This window comes from Chlamydotis macqueenii, chromosome 6 (assembly GCF_036417535.1).
Source record: "Chlamydotis macqueenii isolate bChlMac1 chromosome 6, bChlMac1.mat, whole genome shotgun sequence".
NCBI lineage: Eukaryota > Metazoa > Chordata > Aves > Otidiformes > Otididae > Chlamydotis > Chlamydotis macqueenii.
The window spans coordinates 25897281-25918529 of NC_141561.1; the positions used below are offsets into that span (position 1 = coordinate 25897281).

General features: G+C 37.9%; 1 protein-coding gene across 3 annotated transcripts in view; it reads right to left on the reverse strand.

Moving 5' to 3' along the window:
• Nucleotides 1-18944, reverse strand: part of CWC22 (CWC22 spliceosome associated protein) — a 31410-nt gene extending 12466 nt beyond the window's left edge. Inside the window, exons 1-14 of one of the 3 annotated variants that reach the window (XM_086751395.1) lie at nucleotides 18919-18944; nucleotides 18262-18373; nucleotides 15416-15483; nucleotides 14473-14589; nucleotides 14124-14378; nucleotides 13508-13636; nucleotides 11365-11533; nucleotides 11003-11056; nucleotides 9949-10084; nucleotides 9651-9857; nucleotides 9468-9530; nucleotides 8969-9061; nucleotides 7813-7894; nucleotides 6498-6558 (exon numbers count right to left, since the gene is read on the reverse strand). In XM_086751395.1, coding sequence (XP_086607521.1) covers nucleotides 6498-6558; nucleotides 7813-7894; nucleotides 8969-9061; nucleotides 9468-9530; nucleotides 9651-9857; nucleotides 9949-10084; nucleotides 11003-11056; nucleotides 11365-11533; nucleotides 13508-13636; nucleotides 14124-14378; nucleotides 14473-14589; nucleotides 15416-15483; nucleotides 18262-18288 — 1461 coding nt within the window. In that variant the 5' untranslated portion in view covers nucleotides 18289-18373; nucleotides 18919-18944. Of the gene's footprint in view, nucleotides 1-6497; nucleotides 6559-7812; nucleotides 7895-8968; nucleotides 9062-9467; nucleotides 9531-9650; nucleotides 9858-9948; nucleotides 10085-11002; nucleotides 11057-11364; nucleotides 11534-13507; nucleotides 13637-14123; nucleotides 14379-14472; nucleotides 14590-15415; nucleotides 15484-18261; nucleotides 18374-18526; nucleotides 18697-18914 lie in introns of those variants that run through there. The other 2 variants (XM_086751394.1, XM_086751393.1) reach the window with 2 other exon arrangements.
• Between the last annotated feature and the right edge of the window lie 2305 nt (nucleotides 18945-21249).

Here is a 21249-nt window from a genome sequence, read left to right on the forward strand (position 1 = left end):
TTTTAAAGATATAATTCACAAGCCATATAAGCTAACTTACATATCCTATGTACTGAATAAACACCCTGTAAATTGATGGACCGTCAAAAGTATTCCCAGGATCACATCGGCCATAAACTGATAGCCAAACAATTTAAGAGACTATGCCCTATAGGCAGGGATTAATTACTGCACTTTAGATTAAGAAACAGCTGTAAGCACACGCAGTCCTTTTCAGCACAAAGGAAATCAGGCTCAAAGCCAGTTTTGAAATATATTACAAACATTCAGCTATCAAAGTTTTTAAAGAATTAAGAATTTTTTAAATAATATATTAATTCCATATACTATTTTATATAATATGCAATAAATTCTTATTTTACTGTTATTTATTGTACTAGAACGTCTGAAAACTATGATGACTACTGCCTTAACCAGGCTGTAGTTCAGATGAACAGTTTGAGAATAAGATCACTCTGATTTTGATGTAACTTGCAGGTTTAAAGCAATGTATTTGAAAAGATGTAGTTAAATTTAACAAAAAAATCTGAACTAAATACGATAGTCCTGGCTAAAATAGTATATGGTTCAGAAAATTAGATGTAGCCATGTTCTAAGATGTATACTTCCATACATTAACAACAAAAGAAGCAGGGAAATAAAGGAAGTTTATGCACTAACAGAACTCAAATTAAACATACTTTTAACCTCAATGTCAGATTTACTGCTATGTAATTTTTTTTTAATTGATAAATTGTGAAAATTCAGATTGATTCATCATCTCAGGCCCACAAAAGTGCTGCTTCAAAAGACAGGAAATCGACTTCAGGATGATAATCTTTCACAGGCAGCAGCAAGCCTGTGAACTAACCATGGTGCAGTTACCAAACCAACCAGTTGCAGTGCCCTACAGTAACAAAGGAAACCGATGAATCTAGAAAATCATCAACTTGATCAGAACATCAGAACAGACCTAGTTCTCTGAGCAATCTGACCTAGTCAGGGATGTCCCTGCTCCTTGCAGGGGGGTTGGACTAGATGACCTTTGAAGGTCCCTTCCAACTCTAACCATTCTATGATTCTATAATTATCAGCTTTAAAGCATCCCACTCTACACCAGTTTCCTGGACTACATTCTCACTGAATGTCAAGTCAAAATAAGTACTTCTGCTATCTTCAAGACTCAATGCATAAATAGCACAAGAGAGACACTGACGCCCCCACCACTCCAACTAGGACTGTTTTGAGCAAGTGTGACACCATCCTGTAAGTGAAAATGTGTCAAATTCATGCATAATTCTTTCGAGAAGGCAGCGCCTACAATAACTTCTCTCTTTTCAAGTGAAAAAAAAAATAATCCTGTGACCAATTACTTTTGTCTGGTATAACTGCATTGAGTGGCAGATATTCTTACAGAAGAGGCTATAATTTAAAATAGCAAAGTTCCAAGCATTGCTGGAAGTTTATTTCTCATAATAACAAAAAAAAATAAAGGAACAAAAGGCAATCTGTTTTAGGCACATTTTCAAAGAGGAAGAACAATGTATGGTTGGTTATGTTTTAGTTGGCTGTCCCTATACCCCTCTGCCCCCTTGAGGGAGAGTGGGCAACAAGGTTCCCTTTCTGCTCTCAGCTTGAATGATGGGAAGAATCTTTTAAAAATTAAGTGTTCTGTAAGCAGTAGCATATTTTACATAAATAACAACAAAAAAATCTATATTCCTAATACATATTTTTGTAAAGAAAAAAAATCAGTTCTCTAGCTAAGTAGTTGTCACTCCTGTCTAGATTTGTATCACTGCGAGGATCCTCAACTCTTTTTCCTCCAACTAAAAACATCAGGAATTGAGATGTACTCCTCCAAGAACAGAGGCAACAAGAGTCTGTTAAGGAAAAGCATAAAGTAACAAGCCTATTGCTGGTATTTCAGTCGGACTTATTTGCCTTCCTCATAGTTCAGAAGTCAGAACAACTGGTAGTACCATACTCCTCGAACGACAGTTTTAGTTTATTTACATTTTCTTCTCTGGTAAGACATGAGATTAATGCAGCTTTAACACAGATAACAGCACTTTCAAAAAAAGAAGTAGCGTGCTCTGCCAAGAATGAACATATGCCCACAGAAGCAACTGTAAGGCTTGTTTAGAACCACTGTGCACAGGCTGTAGTACAGACTAGAGTAGAGCTTTTCAACTTTTGATCTGCAGGCTTTGGTTGGGTCTAAATAGCATCAAGAAAAGCAAGCCTCCCCCTCCTAAATTTACTGTGAAAAGGAAGAATTTCAACTACTTGAATTTCTTTTTTCCTTAAGGAAAAAAAAAATCAGAAACCAACATATGAGAATTAAATTCTGAGTATATGACACACTTAAATATGACCACCTAATGCACAAGAGCAGAGTTAAGACACCAAAGTGAGTCAAGTCAACAACAACAAAAAGCAGTAAACCCCTTTAGTCCCTTGTACTCTTTCATCTGGATTCTCAAGTTTTGACAAGAGTCCCAATACACACGAGACGCATACAATTGTCTTCATATCTGAGCTACAATAACAACATTCACTGATCTGAAATAAAGGAAGCAGAGGCATGCTAGGTTAGCAAGAGTCCACTTGGAACCTACTCTTAAAATGGGGATGGATTTTAGCACAAGAGATAAAACAAATAAAATTTAGAAGGTTTTCATATCTGGACAAGAATTCAGAAAGGAAGTAAGAAACAGAGGAAGCAGAAAGACAGCAATATCATTTAGTCTGCTGAAATAAGAAACAGTATTAGGAAAAACAAAATTAACTTGAACAGGCTTTTAGTAACAGATTTAGGAAAATGTCTCATAACAGAAAAGTTACAAGTTTTTTTTAAGAAACACAGTGGTAGAACAAGAGAAGATCTACTAAACAATGCACAGGGGGATCTTGAAAATCTGTAATATGGAAGGCACAGCATGAAAAAGGATCAGGAAGAAAGTTTGCGACAAAAGTTTTAAAATGGCTTCTGGACATTCGTATTAAACAGACAATGTAAAAACACACAGGAATAACACTTTTGCTCATTTAAGGTAAGTATGATATGCCAAAAAAGGATACAGACAGAAAAAATCTGACAGGTTACAAAAAAAAAAAAAAGACAGAAACAATAAAGCTCATTGCTTACACCTATCAAAGATCAATAAAAGACAGAAGAAAATGATACATTTTAGAAGATTTATTTTTTAATGACTAAAGAAGGGCCCTTTCATGCAGAAGACAACATTGAACATAGTGGAGTAATCTAAAAAAAGGATTAAAAAGGGCAAGAAACAGATCAAGTGTTATCAGGAGGACAGTTTAAAGACAAGGTCCAGGTACAAGAAGCAGATGATATATTTCCAGAATGCTGAAGCAAAAATAAATGAATGAGAAAAAAAGAGTCAAAATAAAAAAGGAAAGCTAGAAACAAAAACTGAGCTTGTGAACCTGGAAAAACGTGGAAAGAAAAGGTGTCTTCTAGAGAAAGAAAAATGGGACACTGTAGTAGGCAAACTTTTAACTCCAGAAGAGGGGTGTGAGAGAAAATAAAGGATGAGGAGATGGAAATAAGTGAGTATTTTGAGGAGGGAGAATATGCAGCTGGAGACTAAAAATTAACTGCATGTAAATCAGATGGAAGTGGAAGATTGATGTTTCTATTTAACAGAATCATTCACTTCTGAAAAAGTAGCATTTCAGTTCACGGCAAAATGAAAAGTGTGTTCATCTCCAGTCAGAACACAACACTTTTAGGCTATAAAAACAAAACAAGCCAATCAACCAAAAAAAAAAAAAAACCAAACAACCCTACAAAAAACCACCTGCGAACATTCCCCTTGACACCCGGTCCTATACTGCAATGCCAAAAAGCAGTATTACGTTGATCAATTCCATAGATCATCCATTTGAACCTTAATCCTCTCTCTGCAAGTCAGAGCTCTGCGACAGATCCATTACTGGTTTTAATCATCCAAACACTTCTGCTGCACAGCAGTTAATGTGACACAATAATCTGATAATTCAGCTACTGATAAAAACGGCTAAATACATTCCTGAACTCAGCCCTGCTAAATCACATACACACAAAAAAATCTCTGTACATAAAGGTTTCCAGAAAAACGAATCTGCAAGAAAGTCATTAAGACTATTAATAGTAATTAATAGTAATCTCTCAAAACTGTTGTTCACGTCTGTCTTTAGGTTTTAAATATTCTTATCAGTTTCTAGATTGTATTTAATTAACAATTCACTACTCAAAAGCTGTGGAAAAGAATCTTAATGACAAAACTAAACAAAGTTGATTTTATTAAGTAAAGCCTTCCAGAAGGAAAACATTAAGTTAATGTAAAATTAAACAATTTGAGCAAGAATTCTGCAACAAGAATTTTAAGTTTCACCTGATTTTTAAGGAATACAAACTGCATTAAATGATACTTCAGTCAAACACTCTAGTACCTGCTTCTCATGATAACCATCATTCATAGCAGGAGCTGGCATAGAGAATGAGCTTTTACCTGTAGGGTCTTCACTGTAAGAAACAATCAACCACAACATCGTCACCTCTCCTACACTCAATCTAAAACACATTTCTCTTACAAGCACAAAAAACTTTGAAGATGCACTCAAGAATTCAGTAAACACTTCAGGAATTTCTCAAGACTGCTTAAAATTTTGAATCATAAGGTGCAAAGAAATTATAGATAAAGACACACCATCCTGCAATACAGGTTGCTGAAAGTTCCAGTAAAACAGACCCAAAAAATGCTTTATGAATAAAAAAAAAAAACCCATGGTTTGTTTTGATAATGTGGGAATCAATTCACTAAAGGCTTCAATCAGAAGATAATCTTTTACTCTCTAAAGTTAGTATCTTCCTTGTTTAGAAACTGGCAGTTAAATCAGAAATTCCTGCTGAGTGCATTCATTTTTTTTATCCACATGGGCAGACTCGAGCCCCATTAATCCTTGAATAATGTTGTTGCATGTATCTGGTTGTTCTTTCTGCACTCACACTGACTAGGAAATCTTGGGCTTCTTTTTTTCTTTTTTGCCCCTCTAAAGAATCCCTAGGAGCCGTATGTCTATACAAAGAGCAAGTCAACACTCTCACATCTCACATTCAGCAACTGCAGCTGAGTCATAACTACATCACCTCAGATTCTTCTTTTTCTTAAGAGAGTGGTGTGCTAAGCAAAATAAATTATCTGACTAAAGAGTTGGGTTTTGGGGCTGTTTTTTTTTTCTTCCCTCATTTAATTTATTTTTCCTGAGTAGATCTTGCCCACAGAATAGTCAGTGGTTGACAGAGACTGAAATGGTTCTCTGAGCAGCTACCTAACAAGCAGTGTTACACAAGTTGTATCTCTGTTGTATGATCTAGCATGTATATTCTTGATTCCTCTCTCTGTTCTTTATAGCTGAACTGATTTGCTGAAAGATAGGACTGTTCTCTCTTTAAAATTCTTCAAGCTATGCTTCACTGAAAATCATAATCCTATGCACGCTTAGTATTGCCATTTCATGCACAGAATTAAAGAAGACACAACAATCACCTAGATTCTTAGTTTACTTCCATGAGAATTGCTTAGTAATAAAACAGTACAAGAAATAAAAAACAGGCAAACTAATTTCTGATTACTAGATTTTTTTCAACCAAGTTTTCAAAGACCACCTAACTGTAGCCAAGATCTCCACTTACTATTACAATAAGGTTACTGCTAGACACTGTTTCAAATAAAACAGAATAATGATAATTAAAGCCAGAAGAAAACTAACAACTCTCTCAAGTGCAACTCTCATGATGTTCAGATAGCTTACAGCTGACTAAAAAGCTGTTTATATAATTAGATGGGTATTTACATTCCACCAGAACCTAGTGTAAGTACCAGCTGAGGGACAGTTTCCTTTACTTGAAAACATATCATTTGTATCGATCTTACACACAGTGTCTGAAGACAAAATAGATTTTGTCTGATGATCTCCAAGATTACAACAAAGCAATCACACTTACAACTGCTTTAATTCAATACACTATTAATTAGAGGACTGTGAAAGCAACAAAACACCACATTCTTTTAGCACTATGTTAAATTTCAAGCCCCACTGACAAAGTCTACAGCTGCCTGCAAATATGATCTTCAACTCCAAGTTCTTTCAGAAGACTTTCAGAAGTGATCTCTGCGAATGACTGCCAAGCTGCAGTACTTTTGTTATAGGGTAAGTGCTTCAACAGTCCAACCAACAAACCTTTTCAAACAGGCTACAAGCAAACATTTGAACTGCTTGATGGAAAGGAGCAATTGCGTAATACAAATGTCGCATGAAATATGTATCAGCCTATTTGCTCTGAAGGTTCTAAAACTCATTTAAAGGAATAACAGCCATAAGGAATCACGCTCATCTGCTTGCTATACAAACTAGGTTCCAGTACAAGTGTAAGAATTGTAGATGGTACCACAGTACTACTTCTTAGCAATGTTAGTAACAAAAAAAGACTAAGAAGCAAGGCTTACAGTCTGACTTTCAGGAAAGTCCATCTTCAGCAATTTGTGAGCACATTCTTCAAAGTCTAAGCTGCAAGAATAGAGAAAAAAACCACCTCATTATCTGTGCAATACACATTACACTGAAACCATTTCAGAATTATATTGATTGTCCGTGCTGAAACTTCAACTGTTTTGAAACAAAGTATCTCAAAGCTCTTTGTTTTGTTGGGGTTTTTTTTGTTTGTTTGTTTTTAAGAAACATTTTGTACTTCATCAGTTTGTATCTAAAATGAATCCAAAGTCATTACATTTGCAGACAATCTGAAAACAACATGACTCAGGTCATTATTACTATTACATCATCTCACAAAACTCAGCAAAATACATGTGAGCTCATTTTGCACATCCTGAAAAACACTGAAAGGCAAGCACTGTACATAAGTTCTAAAACCAGTATATACCACATTCTCCTCTTTGCACTCCTGTTCTTGCATATTGAAAGTCTTTAGCTACCAGTAAGTACCCCCTCCAAATCAAGTATAAGATGAACGAACTTAAGTATGGCAAGAAAGCACTGAACAGGAACTTTGAGAAATGCAAGAGCCTTTCATACATCTCAGTATGGTATTAATTCACATCTAACAATCAATACTACAACTACATTATCTCACTCCTCGTGCAGGTTCAGATCTGGTTGGAATGTTGTGGGCCGTGGTTCCTTTTAATAACGGAACTGGGAACTGAGTGGCATGTAAGAGATTCACCCCTCCTTTCGCCCAGGCGACACAGGAGTTATACCACCATGTTTTGATGACTTGTGCCACATACTGGAAAGGGATTTTATCCTCAAGATGGATACAAATGGAGTACGCTTCAGGGTTGGTATCTCTATACTTATTTTCCAAACAATGCAGATGGTAATAGGCCTAAAGAGTACCATGCTGCAGAATTCCATACACCCAGAAGCAGAGAAACTCTATAAGACCTCTACTTCAAGCATGCCACACATTTTTCTCAGGAATCCTTAAGCTGGTGTACAAGCTGAAGACCAGTGACTTTTGCTCACTCAGAAAATTCTGATTACAGCAATCCTCATATTAAAGTCCCAGTGCATTGCTCAAACATTTTGAAACAAACAGGATTTATCTTTGAATGAGAACGTGGGTATCCATTTGGCAAAATGGTCTGCTTTATGCAATTAGGTAAGGCTCTGTAAAGCACACCTCCCTGCTTTCCCCCTCCCCCATAAATTGCCCACTAAAAATAAAATTTAAGAAAGAATTTCAGTTCACTCATTGCAAAAGAACTACTCTCATAGGCATACAAATTATATTACATTTACCTTGACTGAATAGCAAGATAAATTGTACGACGGAAGGAGACCAGGTTAATTTCTGTTTTGTCATGGACAGTAACTTTCTGACCTGGGAAAGAAAAACATACTTCTGTAAAGAGCAAAACATTAAGGAAGATATATGTCATGTCTTTGATTTTAAAGACTTTTCACATGACTTAGGCACTGCAACCTCCTGGTTTAACACTTCTTGTCTACATTATTAGCAAGGTATTTTGCGCGTAGTTTAACTATACAATGGTTTAAGTAGCCTCCCTGATTTTAACAGGAAACTCTTTGTTTCTGTTACATGTAGGATCTATGCTACAGCATTCTGCAGAGTTCTGTTTTGTCCTGGAGCAAGTGTAGAAAAATCCATTCCAAACCATAACCATTCTGAGAACACCTTCATTCATAAGGTATTTGCTATTCCTTAGGTTTTTTTTTTAAAGTTTGGTAATAGCATAAATTATGAAAAGTTACGTGAATTCTCATACTTTTCACCAGCTTAGAAGGTCCCTCTTTTGTTAAATACTCCAGCAAACTGGTAAAGAAATCCATTCCTGGTATTCTACAAGAACGGGACTTGGCTGGCTTTTTAATTACTCACACTGTCTGCACAAACATTTCAGTTACGCTTATCCATCACTTTTTTTTTCCCCCCGAGGGAATCAAATACACTCTTTACACATTTTCAAAGAGTGACTGCTTCCACTAAACATCAAGAAAGGAGGCTGAACTGAACTAAAAAGTGAGATATAAAGGATATAAATACAGTTGTAACAAAACCCATTCTGATTTTGAAAGTGACTTAAAAATAAGATAGAGCCCTAGAAAGCGTCCAGAAAGGTTTACTAATTTTTAAGGAAGTGTTTTCATGTTCGCTATTTTCAATGTCTTACGTTTGCAAGGCTTTTCTTGCATGAAACTGGTACAGTAAGAACTATCAGGCAAAGTCACTTTTCATTTTCTGCCTGTGCTGACTGCTTCCTTTTAGACCGTGCCTTTTACTAATTGCTAGTAAACACATCTGAGAATAATTTAAGATTAAAATATCCCTCAACATTTGAACATTCTTAGTTTTGCAATATGTATAACAAGTTAAGCTTTTCTTTACAGTTTCATCTCCAACCAATCACTAGTAAGTTGCCAGTCATATACTTACCATCTTCATCCTCCTCTTCATCATCTTCATCTTCCTCACTACTTCCAGCCTCTTGATCTGCTCCAGATTCACTGTCACCTTCATCAAGAATTTCTGAAAGAGCAGTATCCCAGATTAAAGGAATATAGACCACAGTAGTTTCATTACAAAAAAAACTTGATCCAACACTTAAGGGTGAAAGAGTGTCTAAGGTCAAGAACATGTCAGAGCAAAAAAAAAAAAAAAAAAAAAAGAAAAAAAGAAAAAAAAAAAGAAAAAAACAAACCAAACAACCAGGTATGTCATAACCAAAAACATAGCTGGAGAAACAATACTGCAGAAAATAGCAGTAATACATTGGAAAGGTCTATGATGAATTGAAGGACAGTTATCTGGGACACAAATATCACCCACTGTCAAATAATAAAGGTTTGTAACAATAGTTGCATAAGTAAATGCCCCATAAGTGTTTTACATATAATAATTATATATTTACACATGTATACACACACTCCCCTACCTTTCTTCAGCGTTTTGTATTTCTCTTCATTTTCCATAAAGTTTGGATCCATCTTGAAAACATCTTTAGAACAAAAGAGAATCTTTATTTAAAATATAAAATGAAGAAAACAATTAATATTTAAGCTTAAGTTTTATTTCATAGGGAATGCAGTCATAGAATTATCTTCTGTTTCTAACTTACTAAGAACATCCTCAGGGTTGTAGTCATCTTCCAATGGCAACATATGAGTAAACTGATCCTCCTCTTCCACTAGATCTAATCCCTCTGGAATGATTGGATGATCCTTGAAGCCATCCTTCCGTACAGCAAACATGACTTCTATCATATACTGAACACGCATATCAATTTTAGATTCATGCAGAATGTGTCGAAGCCGGTCGAAGATTGCTTTGGAAAAAGACAGAAATGTAAGTATGAAGAGGAATTATTTACTAATACAAACACCAAAAAGACAAATGTTCTGGCTAATTATACTTACCATTAATACCTCTAGGAGAAACTTCTGTTAATTTGAGCCCACTCTCTTTAATAAATCCAATTGCTACTTCAATACTGTCATCAGTGGGCCTTTCAAGAAGCAAAGTAAGCATTTCCAAACATAAAACCTCATGAGCCTATGGGAAGAAGTACCAGTGAAAAATGAGAATGTACAGTGTTACACTACTGCAGTGATTTACTTGACTGAGTAGTCCAGCCTTTCAGGATGCCAAAACACACTTGTTTAACCACACACACAAGGCAACAGTAGTGGGACACAGCTCTAATTAAGAGGAAGTCAGAATTTCAAATACAATTTTATCATCTGTATTTACATTAACTTCGTAGTGAATGTGACTATGCTACTGAAACAAACAAGCAAGCAATGAAAAACATTTTGCCATTAAGAAAAAAATAGAATGCATTTCCAAGAAGCAAATAAAAACATTTACATTACAGAAACAAGCTGTAAGTGCATTGTGTCTATAACTAAATCAGGTCTTCCAGGATCAGGCATATAAGCAAATGGCATATCTCTGATTAGTTTACTCTTTACCAAAATGCTGCATATCTCCTATGCATTCCCGAAAGATTGCTTTTTGCCATTATTTAAATTGGAGTATCCCGATTTGTAACACATAAAAGAGTGGCAGAGAGCTGGATACAAATTTGATTTAGATGCAACCGAGTTTAGTTCTGCCTACACAGATGTTTAAGTCAGTTAATAATGCTGCAAGAAAACTCCGTAGAAGATCTGTGGGACAGAGCCTCAGACGACACTTGTTTTGCATCAAGATTTTTCTGAATGCTAGCCCAAACACATTTACAAAGTCTGGGGAACCTCTGGAGCATAAGTGCAATGGTAAGTGATTGTAACTGCGCAGGTAATTTCCAATACATTTTCTAAAAAGGTATCAAAGGCATTAAAAGGAAATGTGAACTCAGATTTTCAGTGACTTTTAGAACAGGGAGAGCATATTTAAGCTAATACTGTCTTGAAACTAAAGAAATAGCCATATAGGGTTCGGATTGAGTAGAAACATGAAGTAACATACCACATTCTGATTCATCAAATGTGCAACAAATTTTGAAGATGTTAGACAAAGTTGCTGCAAAAGAAATAAACCAGGAAATTTTAACACATTGTATATGGAAAAAAACCCTGTAACTCATACTTACTACAGACTTGCACATCTCAAATTACATAATGAAACTGGTTTTGGATATACCAACCGCGAATAGGTTGTCAAGCTTTCATGATACTCTAGTACTCCTGTACTTAATGTACTAATGATAGGTCCTGACCCACAGGTCTGGACCGTGTTCCTTTGAAGTATGTAACTTGAACACACTTGATACAAGGTTATCACAGCAGAATTACAAGTTCCAGAATGCTGCTGCTTAACATTTTACATACCTTATCATTTCTGCGATATCCTTTGCGAAAATTTAGTATCAACCTCTTGAGAATCAATTCACCAATATTTGGAAACTTTGAATTGATAATGGCCACAAGAGCTGCATAAACATGGGTAAAAATCGGAGAGGCACTCTGAGCTTGCAAAATGGATCGAGATAGCAATCCCCTGTAAAAATACATTAAGTTTAAATGTTACCTGAAAAATCTTAATGTTTTTATTTGGTTTCTATTATACAAAATAGTATTTGTACATTTGGAATGGTTAGAAGATACCAGATGGTCCCTTTCAGAGTCTTGCTCACCATGCTACAAATGGAGTTTTGCAAAATACGTACCCCGTGTGTGTCTGAGATGAAAAATTCTTAAACTGATAGCTTATGTTTCATTCAATATTGTTCCTATTAAAACTACATTTGAAAATAAGCATGTTAAAAGTCTTCATCTTGTCTCCTGCAATTATCCCTTTTTAAACCCCAAAGCAGGCTCTTCTTAGCTTTGAAATGTGTATGATTGTGCTGTTTCTTTTCCTCAGGTGAAAAAACCAAAATCTTGTTTGTGACAGGAAAAAAATATCTGCTCTGCAACTATTTATGAAAAACACAAAGTTGTGTTCCAGTATAACGACAACATTAACAAGCAGAACAGACTTCTAAGAAATAAGATTTATATTTCCATAAAAAGTCCCTAAACAAAGATCTGCCTAGCAGCAATAAAACTGAATGTTCACTAAAACTAGAATGGGCAAAGTAATGCTTTTCAATGCTTTTCTCAAATGAAACCACATATTTTCAACATAATAATTATGTTTTGGAACTGAGAATTGATTATAAGAGACAACTACTACTTAGAACCTAAATGAATGTAAACACAGGGCTCATGAGATAATAGTTCTTTTATTGTACTAACAGTTTCTTACAGTTATATCAAGACTAAAGTCTGACAAGAATGTGAGACTTTTTTCACCTGTTTTGCTTTTTCTAATGCTACACCACATAAAATGTGACTTTTGCTGTATTACTCCACTACAAATGGGTGAGGGAAGAAAAAAAAAGCAGCCGTCCAAATGTGAATCGTCAAAGTGCACAGTGGTATCCAACTCTGTCTTCTCTGTGGTCTATTGAAATCTCATGGTACTAAATACAAGCTGCATAAGGACCTTATTCCTACTTTGGAGTTGACAAATGGAATAGAACTCATTTCATACTACTGTACAGAAACAAAATATTTCTTTTTGAAACTATTAGTTACTTAGAATCATAGAATCACGCAGCTTGGAAAAGAGAAGGCTCTGGGGAGACCTTATAGCGGTCCTCCAGTACATAAAAGGGGCCTACAGGAAAGATGGGGAGAGACTCTTCAGTTGGGCCTGTTGTGATAGGACAAGGGGTAATGGTTTTAAAGTAGAAGGAGGTAGATTCACACTAGACATCAGGAAAAAAATTTTTACACTGAAGGTGGTGGAACACTGGAACGGGTTGCCTAGAGTGCTGGTGGATGCTCCATCCCTGGAAACATTCAAGGCCAGGTTGGATGGGGCTCTGAGCAACCTGATCTAGTCAGGGATGTCCCTGCTCCTTGCAGGGGGGTTGGACTAGATGACCTTTGAAGGTCCCTTCCAACCCAAACCATTCTATGATTCTAAAATCAAAACAAGGAAATTCATGACAGTACTTGTTCAGTCATCATGACTTAGTACTGAGCTCAAACAGCATAATAGTATTTTCTCTACAGTACAATAATAAACAATCCAGCCAGGTAAGTGTAGTAAAGCTTGTTTTGCTAAATACTGGCTACAAATACTATCTATCTGTCTCACAGAAAAAGATCCAGGGATACAAAAGTAAATAGGCAGAGACACCTGTAAATTGCAAGTCATTCTAGTAAAACGCATAGGTAAAACCTTTTAGAAAAGGAAACATATACTATCTGTTGCACTTTCATCCTTCCAAGCAAACAATCCCTTCCACATCAGACCCCTCCTCAAGTAGGGAACTACTCTGTATAGGACAACATAGCCTCCAGTTAATTTTAAAATCTGACTAGCAACCTTACACTACATATAGCACACAGTGATGTACACATGAACAGTATACACATTAGCAGAAAAGCAAATTCTTAGTATTTTTAAAAAATTGCTTACCTTCCGCGAACAATATTTTCCTGAAGGAGCTCATGAATGATATTTTCTATATTAGAAACGTTTACTTTATTGACAAGACCGTTGATTGACTTCTTCAAGGCTTCCCAACTCATCCTCTGATATGCCAAGCTATTACAAAGGTATCACAAATTATTAACGTATAAATTTGAGGTAGCACTGAGTGAGATTTTTTTATATATATATATTTATATGAAAATGTGAATGCAAGTTGTAATCAGTAATACAAGTAAGAAAACATTCACTGCATAAATGTGAGAACCAGATCAATTACACATTTAGGTAGTAGGAAATCACTAAACCAACATGATATACCAAAAGGTTATTCTCCACAGATATGGTATAACTCAGGATGTTCAATTTTCTACCATACGCCCATAAATCCCTGGTTATGTTCTGTATCCTACTTTCCCATTTATACTTTGCAGCAGAAGCAGATACAGTCATAACCTGGTTCTCTTACCTTTCTTCTGACAAAAATATACCTTCAAAAGGAAGATCACAGCCCTCAAAAGGTATCCCATTTTCACCAACATTCACTAAAATCCTTTATGTTTCGCTTTTCCTTAAAACTTCTAATACGTTACATTCAACTCACCTATTTTTATCAGTGATTTGCTCTTGCATCATCCTGAGCTTGGCAGGTGGAATATATGCACCACCTGTGCGAGTAAGGATTGGATCCACTTCTTCTTTCTTCTTTTTTGAAGTGGTCTCATCATGAGCAAGTGAGCTCTGGACTGTTGACCTCTCTGGACTCCTACGATCAGGTGATGATCTTCTCTGCTTCCTTCTATCAGATTCCCTCTCCTCCCATCTCTCATAGTGTCTCTCTCTCCCCCTTTCCATCCTTCTGAAAAAAAAAATCATACAAGGGTTCATGAAAAGTTTTCATGTTTTATTCTTTGAAATGAGTATTTTATTAACAATCAAGAAGAGCTTGTTACCTTCCTTCTGAAGTTCTGTCATCATAACAGTCCCTTCTTGAATATTCTTGATCATATCTGCTGTCATCTGAGTATCTTCTCTTTCTGGGAGACGGAGACCTGTCGTGCTCTGTATCCCTATTCACAACCCAAGACACAAAATTCTTAGTAACAGGCTTAGAAAAGAAATGCTATTAATATCTACTTTTGCAATATAATGTTACAATATAGAATTATTCCACTTCTGCAACCTGAGTTTCAATATATGCATCATTCAAATAGAAGATGCTCCTTTTATAACAATTTGTTGTCAGAAAAAAAAAAAAAAGTCAAAGCAGCACTGTAAAAGAAAGCTCCTGCTAGAACTTGAAGTGAAATGGTAATAACATCAAATACAAAAGGTAAATTCAGCACCGTGCATTCCTTGGAACATATGCCTTCATCTGTTTCACCTACTTTTGCCCATTTAGCATGAAACAGAATAGACACTACGAGAAAAAAATGATACTGTATTTAGTAAAAGAGGTTTAATTCCAATTAAAATGTGAAACTAAAAGTAAACTGGTAACAGTTCATCTCATGCCTTGGTAGACTGCACTTCAAATGATATTTCTCTACCTCTTGCTGGCATCGATAACCTGGCTCTAACGTAACAACTGTGGTATCAGCAATATGAGTCCAAGGAAAAAGCTGGCACCTGATTTTCATTTTCGAGTCTCACGACGACGTACGTGAATGCTAAGGATTTTTCAAAGGTGCTGTTTTAATAACAAATCTATTTAATTACTGCTATATCGACATGAAAGTATTTTATTGAACCTACACTTATTTTCCACTATTCAGTTATGGTAATACATAAAAAGAAACAGAACCTGATTTTTATTTTTTTTTTTTTTTAATTTATCTAACTCACTATGTGAGGTATGTATACAGAATTGTAGACTATAAAAATCAATCATTCTACCTGTCCTCTGGAGACAAACTTCTTTGGCGCGAACTGTAGTTTTCCTTCCTTTCATAACTGGAACCATGCTTTAAGAAAACAGAAAGAGAGAAAAAAAAAATCACCCTCCAACATTATCTATTAATTACTGTGAGCATATATATCTTGAGACCAAAGCATACCATGTCTTCAGTTCCCTACTCTTTTATAAGAAGTAAGGGCCATCAAATAAAGCTAATGGCAGTCAGTTATGGCGAGGAGAGCTGGTTCTAAATAACAAGTCGTTAAGCAGCTGGACTCGCTGCTGCAGATGCCAAATGCTTACACGGGTTCAATCAACTGGACAAACACTGAAGAAAAATTCACATGACTTAATGGAAGAGTATGTGGGTGAGTACCGCTGGAAACTAGAGTAAAGGGACTTTCGGTCTGCTTTTCCTGCTTTCTTCTTGCATATGACTTTCCACACTTTGTTGCATCACATGCAATACCGTTAACAGAATTCTACCACTTCTTGTCTGAAGACTGTCTTTCCTCTCTCCTAAAGATCTCCTTTATTGCACAATTTCTCCTTTTTACCAACCATTTACTTTCTCACAAGTCACTCCTAGCTTTTTTGAAACGTAACTTTGCAGGATTTTAAAGTGATACACACTTAAAATAGTTCCCAGCAAGTTCTGTGGGCTGAGCCATGACATACAGAAGTATGGAGTCATACACAAAATGACAGCACCTACAGCACACACAGAAAGACATTCACCTCATCATAATGTTTCAAAAGTACTTCGGTACGGCTAAGAAGGAGCTTTTATGACCTCTACTTTCAATGTAGGGGACCTCTCTTCCCATAAAATATTATGTGTCATTTTTCAGAACCACCATCTCATGCTATCAGTTAGTGGTAGCCAGTGATCAGCTGTGAAACAGCTAACACTTCACCTTTATGCAGAAACTGAACACAAGGACTTGCTTATGCACCTTGACTGAACTTTTTGCAGAAATACCCATCTCACTTATGAAGTGGCATTCTATCCACTAACATGCTAGCACACTAGTTTTTGCTCCATCAAAGAACCAGTTAAAACTGTGGGTTAGTAGAATACAATAACACCTCCTTCACAAGCAGACTCAGATGGACAGTTATATACAATGATCACCAAAAATTTAATTAGAAAAAAAAGGAATTTTACTAAATGGCAAATGTGGTGTTTACAATGAGCTGTGCAATTATAACATTAACTGAAATTTCCTAAAGAAATAATAGCAACACAAAGACTACAAGCATCATCCTATCAACAGACTGATGAAGCTGACTTGTTATCCACCAAATCGGGGTGTGTATATACACGTGTTTATATTTCTATATTTTTGAGGCCACTATAATATATCCTAGAACATCTCCCTCCTTTAGGCGTATTTCTAACACTGTGTTAAAATTATTCCCAGTATTACCTTGCCTGAAACAAGTCGATAGTACAAAACAAAGGCACTGCATCATTCACTGGGAGTATGCATCCCTACAAAAGTAATGTCCATCTGACAATTTAATTCCATAGTAACATAATCTCTGATTGCAAAGCTAGTACAAGTAGTTAACACTTACATCAAAGTTTTCTCCTCCTTTCAATACCGATTTGTGGGACTATACTATACAGCAGATCACTGAAATCATTCAAGGTTAAAAGAAGCCCTTAAGTTGTTCCTTTTTTCCCCAAAATAATGTAACAGAAGACTATATCCTAAGCTTCCAAGAAATTGGTAATAATAAAACTCTTTGAAAAAACACAGAACAGTTACTGTACATAAATGATATTTAGCAAATGGAAAGAAGCGCATCTTTTTGGGATGATCCATTCTCATGAGTTCTACATCATCTGCCTTTGCTCAAGTAGACCCAAAAAGATAAGTGTTCACAGAAATAAAACAATGTTACGGATGACTCTGTATCTGCAAGTTCCCACGTCTTCTTGCAAAAGCAGCTATGTCTGTGGTGAACTTGTCACCCTCAGTTCTTCATGATCATGCTTTCTGCCACAAGTTACAGTCTTCTTCCTTGCCCGTTTTGACCAAAATGATTATCTGAAAGTGTCCAAAGAGTGTGCTTTTGTCAAATGGCTTATTTGGACAGATGAGGGAGCACTACCATAACAACCAGATTGGGAAGATATCAAACTATCCTTCAAGCATTCCTGTTAAAAGCCACTTCAGCTAGAAAAGTTGTGACCAAGAGTGAAGAAGCCTAGGCAGGGCTGAACTCTAGAAACACAGGCAGAGAAATACCAGAGATTTGAGACAGTTTATCAGAGGAGTATTGCTCTGCTAACCTGTCCCAAATTTAGTGTACTTTACAAACATGCCATTTCTAAACGATCATTGTAAGAGAGTAATGGTAAAGCAAATTTTCTTCTTCTTGCATTCCTGAAAATCACTCCCATCCACTCAGAAATGCGCCACACAGCTTTCAAAAAAGAAAGCTTTAACTTTCACAGTAAGACCACATTAACTGCTACTTCATGTCTCTATCTTTTCATTTTAACATCACTGTTAATTTTTTACCATCTTTTTTCTCCATTCCTCCACACACTTATGTTCTCTGTTGAGCCTTTGTTCAGTCACTTTTCACCAATTATTTTATCATTATATGCTAATAATGTTCAGAGCTTGCATTGTCAGGATAACAAGTGTTAGAAACAACAGGAATTCACTGACTTCATAGCAATGTTTCTCTTGTAAACAGGTGCTGACAATTACAGACACTGTTTGCTTAACATTCAGGGAGTTTTATTTAACACAACATCATCTGCAAATATAATCAGCAGGAATAAGGGAAAAACCAAACTTCACAACTGAGGTTTAAAAACGCTTACATTTACTTGCGTCACTCTGCTCTTCATCTTGACTTCCTACTTTTGACGAAGTTCTGAATGCGCAGTAGTGAGACAACCCAAAGTGGAGATCAGCGTATGAAAAGCATTTCATCTGTAACACACAGAAGACAATAATAAACTTCCTACTGCACACAGAGCAGAAACCCGCGCTTTTAATTTGTTTATTAAAGCTATGTTTGCGTAACTCCTTAAAACAAAACAAACCGCCTCCCCCCCAGTCAGATCTCCTAAGGCTACACAGCACCTGCCGTTGGATAAAGGCTGCAAAACGGCGGCCGGGAGGTCACCGGCACCACCGCCGCGGCCACCCGGCGCAGCCAGCCGCGGGACCCAGCGGCCAGGCCCGGCTGGCGATGCCGAGGCCCTGCTCACGGGCCAGGCCCCGGGATGCCCGCTCCCGGCCGGCCACCAAGCGCTCCGCGAGACTCCGTTACCGCCCGGCCCGCGTCCCCCCGCCGGCTGCTGAGCTGCGACCTGCGAGGGGAGGCCGCGACCACCCAACCCGCGGGTGGACCCGGCTGGCGGCGCACGGGGGCTCCCTCCACTATCGGGAGAAAGGGGCGAAGGGAGCCCGGCCGCCCTGCCCGCGGCGGGGCTGCCACCGACCGACCGCGGCCCACCCAGCTCCGCACCTACCGACCACCGTCGCGCGAGGCCACAAACAGCACCACTTCCGGCGGAAGGCGGCGCACAATGAGCGCGCTCAGCTCAGGCCCCGCCCAGCGGCGGCGTGCGGCGCGCGCGCGGAGGGTTACAGCTCTGCGAGCAGCGCCGGGGAAGGGCGCGGTTCCGGCCGCCCGGGCATCGCTGCGTGACGGGAAACGTAGTTCGGGGGGCGGGGCGCCCGGCCGCCATCTTGGGGATCCGGCCTCGGTTATGGGTGCGCGCACCGGCTTCGTTCGTACTGTTCCCTTCCAGTCCGTTATTTAGAATATCAGTGTTTGTAGCGGTTGTTGCAGGGATCGGAAAAAAAACCCCAAACACAAAACGGCGTGAAATAAGCTGATAGAGTGACTCCTAAGTGAGCAGCTCTATAGCAGGTGGATTGATCCTTTCAGTTCAGCCTGTGCATCTCTAGTGACAGCTTCTCAGGGAAGGCATGCCAGAAAAAACAACCCCACTGCTACCAAACAGACAAGGTTCCTGTCAGAAATATAGCTAACAGCAAACGAGCACTTAGCTCAGTCGCCTTTGGGAAGAGAAGCTGTCCAAAGTCTTCCAGCATCTCCGTAAAATTCAGTGAATTTTCTGAGTGAATTTAGTACGCCTGCCCCTTGAGTAGCACTTCTGTCACTTAAACATTGAGAGTTTCAATGCTGTTAGGATACACGCTTATTAGAGGGGTCTTTTTGGCCTCGAAAAGTTTGAAGTAATTGAGCGCCACTGATTCATGCTCACAGAGGGCCCGTGGCTTATTGCAGGCACAAATTTGGATTGTGGAAAGTAATTAAATGAGGGGAAGAATAAAAGGAAAATGCTATGTAAGGTCTTAAAATGCTTACGGTTCACTTTCAGCTCTTGTGAGATAATGAAAATAAAATCTTGGGGGACACAGCAGATCAGGGTCAGAAAGGCATTAACTCAGCCAAGAGCCAGATGGTTTCCCCAGGGACATCCGTAACCGAGCCGTGCGGCAGCAGCGCCGCGCCCACCAGTGTCTGTGTGCAAGTCCCTGCGCGCGCACGTGTGGTGGGACACGGTATTTGCTGAGGGGAAGAAGGTGGCAACAAGGTGGGAGCAAAATGGGGAAAAAACGCTACTCACAATTTTCCCTTTCAAACAGAAGGGAGAAACACATCAACAGCACAGTAATTCTGATGAGCTGTATTGTACGTTGGCCTTATGCTGACTCACAGCCAAAAATACAGTGTTATCTGCTAATGCATTCCCTGCATTCCTGCTGCAGCTGAAATTTGCTCAACGAATATTCATAGACCAATCCACAAGATTGATTCCCTAGCATGGCAGGTATTTGCCTGCAGCGTCCCTGCAAGGAGTGGTGGGTGAAAGTGTGTAATTTGACATGTCTTATTCCTGTTCCTCCTTCCCCTCTTGTGAGAACTGCACCCGTGATCATGCACTCCAGTCGTGGCAGTGGGACCTCTGGTTATGCCTAGGGTCATGCAGCCTTGCTCTGCACGTGTTTTGATACTCTGCCTTGCTCCTCCAGGTTGGTGAGCCAATCTGAGTAAGTTTTTAGTGACTGTGGTTCTAAAATCTGCAAAACTCGTCCTCCCTTGCATTTTGTAAAGCAAGAGGGGACCAGATAGCCAAAATGCTCACTTCAGGTACAGAATGACTCAGAGGAGCTCAAGGTCTTAATCACCTCTTTGTGTTGTGACGCTGGCCAGTCTCACATGCCAGACAACAACAGTATGGGGAAACAGTATGCATGGGGGAAAAAGGTAGAGCGGCATTATTTCCTGAAACAATAGGAAAATGTTATTGAAGTGTTGCAGAAATCAAGCTAATTCAATATACCACAAAGTATGGATTAAACAATGAGATCACAATGGTGAAGTAAAGAAAGCAAAATGAAGATGTTTCATAAAAAAAAAAAACAAAAAACCCCACAACCTACATTTCAAAGTTTATGACTCAAAGTTCTGTAAGAAAACTCATGTAAAGTAAAAGTCCTATTCAGTGCTTATTTTTGAGGAAAATCCCTTCAACACAGAGTTACTGGAAATCTTCCAGTTACTTTTTCTGTAATATTTATTGCTTGGGCTACAGATTTTAAGCTCCACACTTTTTTTTTTTTGCAAAGTATAGTTCTCAGGATCTTTGTGCTGCTTTCTAAATATTATTTACTGTCAGGAATTCTAGAATTTTATTCTTGTTCACAACCGCTCACACTTGCATGCAGTTGCTGGAATAGTTAACATTTTTTAAATGTTAAAATTTTTAAAATATTAAAAGTTGCCAAGCCACTGGCCAGTTGCCAAGCCACTGGCCATCATATTTGAG